This window comes from Anarrhichthys ocellatus, unplaced genomic scaffold (genome assembly GCF_004355925.1).
Source record: "Anarrhichthys ocellatus isolate YVR2014 unplaced genomic scaffold, GSC_Weel_1.0 scaffold55, whole genome shotgun sequence".
NCBI classification, from domain to species: Eukaryota; Metazoa; Chordata; class Actinopteri; order Perciformes; family Anarhichadidae; genus Anarrhichthys; species Anarrhichthys ocellatus.
Genome location: NW_022280085.1, coordinates 1,731,168 through 1,741,914, shown reverse-complemented (window position 1 = coordinate 1,741,914; position 10,747 = coordinate 1,731,168). Strand labels below are relative to the sequence as shown.

Genomic DNA, 10,747 nt, shown 5'->3' with positions numbered 1-10,747 from the left:
CCCCCCCCCCCCCCCCCCCCCTTCTCATGTCATCAGAGGCTTTCTTTTACCATCCTGGGGCTCAGAGTGGGCCTCTTCCAGCAGTGAGGCCACACGCATTTGGAAGGTCAAAGTGACAGGGAGGTTTATAGTTACACACATACGTGAAAGAGAGTGTTATGTCATAGTCTTTTTCTTTTTTTTTCCTTTAAACATATGGTCAGAGTCAAGTTCACCTTACACACACTTTTGAGAAGAGAGACACGAGTTAAAGGACATGAATGGGAAGAGGAAAAAAAGAACGAAAGGCAGAAGCATGCGGCAGGTTTTGCTCTACTTTGAGCAAACTTTGCATCAAAATCCATTCCAAAAAAGACACAACGGGATCCTTGGCACATTTGCGGCTGCGAGACTTGCAAAACTCTCCTAATAAAAGAAATGTCACCCTTCCCTCCCTCATTCCTCTTTTACCCCCCCTCCACCCGTTCACTATATATTTTCTACACTCCCCCATTCCTCCTCTTTGTATTTCTTGAATCATGCTCCACGCCCATTCTTGTCCCAACTGCACATATCTCACCCCCTTATATAGTCGTCCCCTCCCCTTGTATACATTTTATACGCGCCGTATACTTCAACGCAGATGCTGTATACATTTGTATACACTCTATGCCTGTCTCTGTCTCCATTGTATGCCATCCATATCTATGTACACTATATTTTATCGACACTGTAGTCACCGTACGACTCTTCCTCTCATCATTATTGCCCATTCTTCTTCTGCAGTTAGAATTGTACGACTATAATCTCTTGTCTCCCGCCCATATTCCCCCCCCACCCCTCACCTGCCCCCCACCCCATCTTGTGTACCTCCGCTCCACACAGTGGAAGGAAGAATTTGTGACGTCAGGAAAAAAAATTGAGGGAGGTGCGTGGGGGGAGGGCGGGTTTGAGAAAAACAGCTAACGCGACAAATGATGATGATGACAACGACGAAGAGAAATGTTTGTAGTATAATTACAAAAAAGGAAAAGTGCACTATTATGACAATGATTATTATTGCCTGTGAGAAATACTGACCAATAAACAACAATGGAAATATACACGCGGGTGTTTGAGTTCTGTTGCATTGTGCACTCATGAAGATGTTCAGTCATTATCCGAAACCTGGAATAGAGACAAAATTACTGTTAAATTTCTCCTGGTTGATATAAAGACAAGTGCGGAGAAGTAGCTACCTCTGGGTATCTCTGCGCTTGTCTTTATATCAACCAGGAGACATATGATAAGCTGTGAGAAGGCTACGCGAGGGTCCGCGTGAAGTATCTAGTCAATAGCAATACCAACGTGATATGCTCATTCTACATTAACTATAATAACTATAAATGAACTGTTAAAAAATGTATATTAAATGGAAAATTGCTTATATTTGGTATTTTTGTCATATACAGATATGCAATGATGCTTGCTGGGTAATATGTATGTTGATACTGTGCAATGACAAGTCTCTATTGGATCATGTGATGAGACAATATGATAGTGTGTGCTTCACGACTGGTAACTAGCTTGCACCAGGGCCCATCATAATAATAGTGTGCACTGGGGCCCATCGTAGCCACATAATGCCACTGGTGTACGCGTAAGACGTCCGCGTACCGGCAGTTTGTGTGACCGTGCGGACCTGACCTATGGATGTAAAAACAGAACCGACAGTGTTGCCTCATTCATTCCTGTGAAAGTTGCTCAGTGGTGCACGAAGCAAAAAAAATATGACTTCCGAGTACAAATTTTACCCAGATTGTTACAGACGGCTCTTTCCCAATGTAAGTCTATGGTAAAAAAAAATAAGTATTTTTGGGGCCCATGGGGTCATGTGACAGACATGGAAGTTGTAATTCTGCCATTTGGCCATTATGTAAAATTTGCTTCAAAGCCTGGTGCTCCCCTTCCTATGCTTGACCTGTCCGGACCGTGGATGTTGTCTGCACGTCCACTATGCTACAAGTGGTTAGCGTAGCAATCTGCTGCTGATGTGTAGCCTACACTGTTTTAGAGTAAAAAGGGGTGGAAAGTGTCCCGTGAATGACCTGAGCAGGGACTACGTATGGACTACGTGAACAGGGAGGATGTGAGCAGGAATGCTCTGTTCTGTGTCAGGTACAAATACAGCTTTGCATTTAATATACATCATTTTTTTAAGTGCTGAAAAGACCATGAACATTGTTCAACCCTGAGATTAGTAAAGGTCACAGTGGGCATGAACGGCATGAGGAAAACCTGCAGGCGGAGGTTGAAATGTTGGAGCGCGGCCAACCGGCATGTTTCTCTTTTGAAAAAAAAACGTAGTGCGTGTCACAAGTGGGCGGGTCTCCAATGCTGTCGCTTCCTGAAGACAGCTTTGAAAAACGAAGAGCTCTCACTCTGACAGTAACAGAGGGTCCAGAGGACGACGAAAGCAAAGCTTAGCGGAACAAACTATATTTTGTATTAGATAAATTGCGGCGCAATACAAACCACTTAAATTGTTGTGAAAAACCTTTTACTAAAAGAAAGATAATTTGGGCAAAATGTTACAAATAATTCTGGCCCAGTATTTAAAACAAAATAATGGCATATATATATATATAAATATAATATTGTCATAGCTACTGCCCATGCGTCAAAGTTAAGGCCTATATTTAAACAGTGATAGATCTTTTCGTCCGCGTGCCTCATCTCACACTCACGCTATCTCTGCCCGCTGGCCGTGGTGAGTTCTCTCCTTGTTGAGTGAAGAAAAGCTCGCTTTCTCTGGGTGCGCTCAGCTCGAGAAGAAGGGAGCGGTGCTAACGTCTGAATCAAAGTCCTTACCTACAAAACTCCTCTAAAGACACTTCAGGTACTTTTTTTTTTATCGTACTTTAATCAACTCTCACGATGCTGCTGGCGCACTTCTTGCCGTTTTACTGTCTTCTTTTGCTCTCTGTGGGCTTTTGTGGCCCAGCCTGAATGGACCATTGTGCGTTGGAACAGTTTACACCAGGCTACAGTGCGTGTATGCTAATTCACTGTGCGTTTAGTATTGTACATGTGTGTTGAATGTGTGGCTTCTCTGTGCAGTTTTTGGTCGCTGTTGGAGTTAATTTCCCCCCACACACGAGTGCTGGAGAGCTGTGTCGTACAGTACAACGTGAACTATTTACTTAAAAGTGTCTGGTTTAGACTCAGCCACACTCATACTGGTGTGTGTGTGTGTGTGTATGTATGTGTGTATGTATATGTATGTGTGTGTGTGTATATATATATATATATATATATATATATAGTGTAGGTCAGACATTAGAGCTCATTTCTTGTTAGCTTGCTAGGCCAACAAGAGTAAAACAAACTAACCCAAACAATCCAGAATCTTGAAGGAGACAAAGTTTTAGTCGAGCTAACAGTGAATATTGCACTGTATCGGTTTGTGCACGCGCGTTTCTTCCCGCCGCCCTCGTGTCCGCGCGCCGTGCCTGTCTTAACTGATTGATATGCTAAATTATAAAAGGCCACCCGTCTTTCCACTCCGGCAGGTACAACCTGTTGTCTTTTGCCTTTTTTTGGATTCCAACACGTAGTTGTAGCTTTACTATATTCCACTACTCAACTTTATGTGTCGAGTAGAGATCCTCCATCTTTATTAAATATCCAACAGAATGTAGTTATTGTTGCATCTCGTACATTTTAAGCAGTTATTCACTCTTTTGTTTGCTTTTGCAAGCCGTCACCATGGCATCCAGAAATGAAGTAACTTTCCTCTCTCAACGTGTGCAGCATGAACACATCATTATCTTTTATATTGATGCCTTTATAACATATAGTTATCTTGTTTTCCATCAGATGGTTAGAAAAGTCTCTAAAGATTCTGTAAATACTTAGAGAACAGTTGTTAAAGGACATTCTGGGTTTTACATTTCTCTTCCTTCATGTACTAGTTAAAGCTAGAAGTAGTTTAGGGGTTTAGATTATTTTCTACACGGTCAACCTAAAGGTAACTGTTTGGCTTTCGGGTCCAGACTAGTTTAGGGGAAAGGATAGTTCGGGTTAAATATCGATCAACATTATGGGTAAAAACTCAGCAACACCGTCTCCAGAGCTCGACGCCAGCTGCTCTCAGCTGTTGGTTTGATTAGTTTCTAACAGCGGTCCACTTGGCAGGGAGCTGCTAGGTGATCGGAGCTCAACCTCACTCTCTCTCAATTTAAATCTTTCAACTTTGTTTTACTTAATTGGCATGACAAATCAATACATCTGTGTTGCCAAACCATAGGGGAAAAAACAACAAGCTGGAAGTAAAGAATAGTCTCTCTCTCTCGCTCTCACTCTCACTCTCATATTCGGTAACACACACACACAGTCAGTTGTGGGAAGTGCGAACTATGCAGCGATCAATTGCCTGGCTGGAAAAGAGAGGGAGAAGAGATGACAGTGGTCTGCTAAATGCACACACGAACCAACGCCTCAAAGAGAGATTATTATATGTTGACCTACTGCATAATTGCTGCGTCCTCATCCACTGTGTGCCAGGGGCCTTATTTTCATCTGCAACAGCTGTGCGTTGCTCCGCCTCTTTTCTTTTCAAAAATTAGTCTGGGACTCCAAGCATCACAATCCACGTATAGAACATGGGTCATACATACACTCACGCATACACAGGCTTAAGTACACATGTCTTCAATGGTCACGAGCAATAAAACCAGGTGTGATCAACACGGATGATAAATATTCAAGTCCCAATATATTGTTCCCCAATTAGATCATATCATGTAATGCTACTTTTTGCTATTTAGTAATTTGATGGAATGAATGATTTATAGTCCGGTCCACATTCTTTCCCTCACTCTCATTTTCTACTCGCTCACTTGGTGTAGAAGGCTGTACGCTGAATGGCAATGTTTGTTTTTGTCACATTGAACTGTAAAAAGTCAACACATCTGAGCAACGTTAACAACCAAAGTCTCTCGAGGTATTCACCTGAACTAGGACGCCTCCGCACTGTGTCATTTTGTGATCTTACTTCTGTTTTTAGAGCGTGTTTAAGTCTGGTTACTTTGCATTTTTGGATAAACTGATCACATGATCGCATGTTGGGAATCAAAATGTTTACTTTCGTAACAGCCTTTTTTAAAAGTGGAATACTTTTTTTTTTTTTTTTTTTTTTTTTTTTTTTTTTTTTTTTTTTTTTTAGCAGCAAGTAAAGGACGATAAAGCTAAGTAATCAGACTACAGCTCTAAAGCAGAAGTAAGAACACAAAATGAAATGGAAACTAAAGTGGATGCTTTTCCTACTGCGACGTGTTTATGTGAGAAGAAGACTTAGTCCTATCTTCCCTCCATGAGCTCATCGGAGCTTTTTGCTCTCCAAGCACCGCTTTGGAGAACTTTGGATGTCTCATGTTGTTAAAATAATATCAACTTGGGAAGCTGGGAGTGGCTTCTGAAGAGTTTTCACTCTTGAAGCAAAATGTTTGCTCATGTAAACAATAGCAATCGTATCTGCTTTTGTTTACATTATACGTCGGTATAATACACTGACATAAAAGTCACGGATAAGATCAGCACAAAAGAAAAAAGGAGCGAATATAACTTTTAGAGATCACTGTTTTCTTTTGCTGCCGACAGTAATTGCCGATCATTGATGATCCATATTGTCGTTTGATACAAAACACACAATTCAGAAGATTAGGAAATAAAATATTGTATGTTTATGGATTGAAACAAATCTAGTCATTGCTAGTTTTAATGATGTATTTTAAACGGGTCGTGATTCATCTCTAATATCTATTTATGTTGTTGTGAAAACATCTCCTTCAAACAACTGGATTTATTCAAGTTTCTCACCAACACTACATTTATGAGATATTATCATGTGAACACATGATGATATCAAGATCACTCGGATGGAGGATTTCTCTTGGATGTGCTCACCAAGTAGTGACATACATCCTCCATGCTGTTTAGCTGCCAGTGTGCTCTCAAAGCTAGCAGCTCATAAGTATTGAATAATTCATATTGTCAGATCGTTGATGACTGAATGAAATGCTCTATATTGACTGCATGTAGCACTGTTTCCTCAGCTGAAGTTTTTGAATTTTTTTAAAAAATTACTTTCATACACTAAATCCACCCACAAAGAGGAAGGACCTCCCATTAGTTTGACCATGAGCGGCACCTTCGTCTATTAATCTGCTTCACTTGCACAGTAACAGTGCAGGAATTAAAGCGGCGATATCGGGACATATTCACATAACCATGTAGGACACACGCAGTCCACCTGATATTTCACAGCTACACCCTAAATGTTTAAGGATTTTTTTTGTGTGCGTGTGTATCGGCAGGTTTGATTTTTCAATATATGGTTGAACTTGCAGGTCTTTTTCATTTAAAGCCTCTGTATAACGTAGTGTGACCAGCGTTTACTCTATTCTCGGTGCTTCAGTGGGACAACATTCCACTGACGCATTAAATTACTCAAGTGTTGTTGCACAGGGTGTTCATACAAACACACCGAGCGACCCGCTGGCTTGTAAAACCCATTCTTATGTTTATAGTCAGTCAATGCCAAAGTCCCAGGGAAGTAATGAGGATGTAAAGTTACGTAAGACACCAAAGAATTGACACTTTTTTTTTTGGGGTCAACAACACATTCTGCAATGATGAATTGCATGCTGCTGTCTTAACTCTAATAAATGATTCATTATTACTTAAAGTTACTACGAGGAACTTTGATTTTGTGTCGATTGTGGTCGTGTTTCCGAGCACCAGAATCCCTTTTTTACTGCAGCAGCGGTGGTCCGGCAGTCTGCTCACTTTCTCACAACCAGTACAGAGTTCCTCGCCGTGTCGTCGATACGAGGAGCAATCGTTGGTGTTTACGTTCCTGTTCACTCGTGTTCCCATAGCGATGGCGGAGGCCCACCAGGCGGTGGCGTTCCAGTTCACCATAACACCGGAGGGGATCGATCTGCAGCTGTCCTACCAGGCCCTGAACCAGATCTACCAGTCCGGAGTACGATCCTGGAAGAAACGATGCAGCCGCCTGAGGGTGAGGATGATGGGCGTGCGTGTGTGTGTGTGTGTGTGTGTGTGTGTGTGTGTGTGTGTGTGTGTGCCATTCATGCTGTCATCATTTGGTCAAACATCGCATCCAATTTTAGTTAATTGCTTTAGTTTTAAAAGAGGCCTTAAGTCCCTTTTTAGTTTATGTAAGAGCCTCAATTCAGTTTTATTTAAATAGTCAAAAATCACAAGTTTGTCACAGAGGATTTTACAGTCGACATAAGACGCCTCATGTGTGATGCAAACGCAGAAGGCCTCATTACAGGGCGTAAAGTCCCTCCTGTATAGGTTAGCGGTGAGGTGCCTTTCCTAACATGTACTGGCATGCATTGTGGCCCCTTCTGGGCCGACAGGCTCAGAGCTGTTGATATGTGCGTGTGCTGGTTTCTCTCTCTACTAATCCTGCCGGTCTCTGCAAGTGACTGTTGTGATGTGATGTTCAAACATCTTGGGTTTGATGAATTAACTCAATATGTGACATTGTGGGAACATGAGGGGAAATGTAAAGATAGCATTCTTCAAAAATGTTTTGCTCTTAACCGTAAAGTCCTCGAGTTGTTTCTCAAACGAACCTCTGTTTCTGCCCCAGTGTAAAAGAGTGCCTTTTTTTTTTTTTCTTCTTCTGTGGTGACAGAACCGGGTGATCAAGGGAGTGTACCCTGCCAGCCCTTCCTCCTGGCTCTTTGTCGTCATAGCGATCCTGGCTACCATGTACATGCGCTCGGATCCCAGCATGGGGCTCATCACGATGATACAGCAGCACCTGCCACTAAGGTACACGGGGACCTCTGCCTTCACCTTCTTAAAGGGACAGTGTAGAGTTTTAAGTGGTGCCGTATGAGGTGCTTATTTTACGTATTTTAGCCACCTAATAAAATCAATATCCCTTTAAGTGTGCGCTATTTTTAGACTGTTTTCATTCGTCAGACAGCCCTCTCTGACGGGGAGCTGAAGCCGCTCTCTCTGCTTCCTCCAAAGGCAACCGGACTCCATTCACAAAACCTTTTTACCATGTCAGAACACCAGAGTTGCTGGTCTACCGCTGCCTCAATCGGTTGGTTTGTTTGTGTTAATGTGTGACTTTGGTGAACCCGAGCTAACCCGTAAAACACCAAAGTCACACATTAACACAATACACACTACAACACTCAACAACAGGAGTCTGGTAGCTTTGAAGAGAGAATAGAAACTGCCTCCAGATCCCCGAGAGGGCTGTCTGACGAATGAAGATATTCTAAATATAGCGTACACTTAAAGTACTTTCTCTAAACTGGGGGCGTGCCGACGGACATCTACTGTAGCTAATACGTTAACTATGGATAAATGCCTCTCACAACCCAAATTCAAGTGACCCAAAATAACCCTTTTTAAGTTGGAGGAGATGGCTGATCTTTTCTCTGTTGCACATAAAGCTGGCGATGTATTTAATCAGCTGGAGTTTAAAATATCCACAGCAGCATCTTGGCATTGCCTTGTGGTCACTCGCGAAGTTTACATTCTCAAAGAGTTCTTACAATAACAACACCATCTGCTTCTCTGACTTTCAAATTCTGCATGATGGATGCGGATAAGAAGTAGTAACGCATGAACGCTCACTCTTATCGTATCGTATCGCACGCTTATTTTACACGGCTGTCACCGGGTCGCTGCTGTGACTGTGTTGCCGGGAAACGTGAATGCCTCAGAAATCCGGTATTAGTTGCACTTTAGAAGTGCTGCCAGCTGAAAGTGACAGCTCCACTTCAAAAATTACAGTCTGTCGAGTTATAGTAACGAGCGGGAGGGACCGGGCTGATCCAAACAAACATCACTTAGAAGCACACAAAACATTCTGTTGCGGTGAGGGTGTGGTACGTGCAGTTGAACTCTCCCCTACTTTCCCTGCTACACTAAGTGGGCACCACTAACCGACACCAGTGACCCTTCCACACACCTCAGCCACATTCCACCCTGATAATATTCATGCTGAAATGAGCAGGTACATAAACAGCGAGCTGTATGGCAGGTGGAAACAATGGACAGGATGGAGGCGGTGGAGACTCTAAAGTCTAAACTCTAAAGTCTCACACCAGCTGAAAATGACAGCTCCAGTTTGAAGGCCAGTCTGATGGGCAGGGACTTGACATATAGATGATTGTCCATATCTAAATCAATGTTGTGTTTACATCATGACCACTGTAGAAGAAAAAGTAAAACCTATTTTATTTTATGTCTGATGTTTGCGTGCCTTGATTCAGTGCTTGCGCTTTTTCTCTGTGTGTCCACACGAAGCTCTGTTTTGGCGACACTTAAATTTAGGGATGCACCGGTGCGACTTCTTCAGTCCCGATAGCCGTGCTTTGGGTGTCGGCCGATACGGAGTACCGATAAGATACCAGTATTTAGTCGATAACTGTGCTTAAGTGACTGGGATCATGTGACTTAAACCTTACTTTCCTAGCGTTGTACAACAAAATGTAACAAATAAATGCATAGATATACGTTGCATGAATTGTTGTTAATGATTGAAGTAATTAACACCAGAAACTTGGTAAAAAAAATCTTGAAAATTAACAGGAAATACAATTGAAGTGTAAACGGGGAATAAAAGTTCTAGTGTATAATGTATAAAGCTGAGAAGATCAAGATGGCGCCTCGGTACTGCGCTCTCTGGTACTTTTTCTGTTTTTGTTCATTTGTTTCGTCTCCAGCTCTCCCTCTCTGATCACATTCAGCAGGGAGGAACTTTTAAACATCCGACAATCCACCGGTCACACTTTTTCGCTGTTTTTCATTGAACCGGAAAGTTTTACCAAGCTTTTTAGTTGAGGAGCAGCGGCTCTCCGCGGGATTTGCCGGAGACGCCGACGGGAGAAAAGGCGAGCAGGAGAGCTCCTTAAACTTCGGCAGCGGGTGATTTCAAACTGCACTCCCGTCAATCCATCTGGCGAACGTCCGCTCTCTGGCCAACAAGACGGATGAACTGCTGCTCCTCAACAGAACAAACGCTGACTTCAGCAAATCCGCCGCCCTGTGCTTCACTGGAACCTGACTTGGTGAGCACATCCCGGACAGCACACTATGTCTGCCGGGCTTCCAGCTCCTCCGAGCGGACCGCGTGACGGCGCTATCTGGGGGATATGAAAACACACTGGACCACTGCTACACTGACAAAGGATGCATATCGCTCAGGCCCCCGTGCAGCTTTGGGACTCTCTGATCATTGGCGGAGGAGATGGACCAACGAGACAAAGCTGGAGCCACAGTCCCGCTTTGTCTGCACTGATTGGAGTGTTTTTGAGGCTGCTGCTGCTACAGACCTGGATGAGCTCACTGACACTGTGACATCGTACTTCAGTTTTTGGGAGGACGTGTGTGTGTGCCGACTAAAACCTTCTGCACATGTGTGTGTGTGTGTGTGTATGTATGTGTGTGTGTATGTGTGTGTGTGTGTATGTATATGTGTGTGTGTGTGTGTGTGTATGTATATGTGTGTGTGTGTGTATGTGTGTGTGTGTGTGTGTGTGTGTCTGTGTATGTATATGTGTGTGTGTGTGTGTGTGTATGTATATGTGTGTGTGTGTGTGTGTGTGTATGTATATGTGTGTGTGTGTGTGTGTGTATGTATATGTGTGTGTGTGTGTGTATGTGTGTGTGTGTGTGTATGTGTGTGTGTGTGTGTGTGTGTGTGTGTGTGTGTGTGTGTGTGTGT

General features: G+C 43.0%; 1 protein-coding gene across 1 annotated transcript; it reads left to right on the top strand.

Moving 5' to 3' along the window:
• Positions 1–2,721: 2,721 nt before the first annotated feature.
• On the top strand, positions 2,722–8,805 carry LOC116396354 (carnitine O-palmitoyltransferase 1, liver isoform-like). Its single transcript, XM_031870917.1, has 3 exons — positions 2,722–2,857; positions 6,900–7,042; positions 7,691–8,805. The coding sequence occupies exons 2-3, from the start codon at positions 6,902–6,904 to the stop codon at positions 7,895–7,897; spliced, it is 348 nt and encodes a 115-aa protein (XP_031726777.1). The 5' UTR covers positions 2,722–2,857; positions 6,900–6,901; the 3' UTR covers positions 7,898–8,805.
• The last annotated feature ends 1,942 nt before the right edge of the window (positions 8,806–10,747 follow it).

Bases quoted from the DNA above. Each gene is read 5' to 3' on its own strand.
- LOC116396354 (XM_031870917.1), top strand. From the start codon at position 6,902: ATGGCGGAGGCCCACCAGGCGGTGGCGTTCCAGTTCACCATAACACCG. The intron at 7,043-7,690 runs GTGAGGATGATG...CTGTGGTGACAG, and splicing joins AACGATGCAGCCGCCTGAGG to AACCGGGTGATCAAGGGAGT.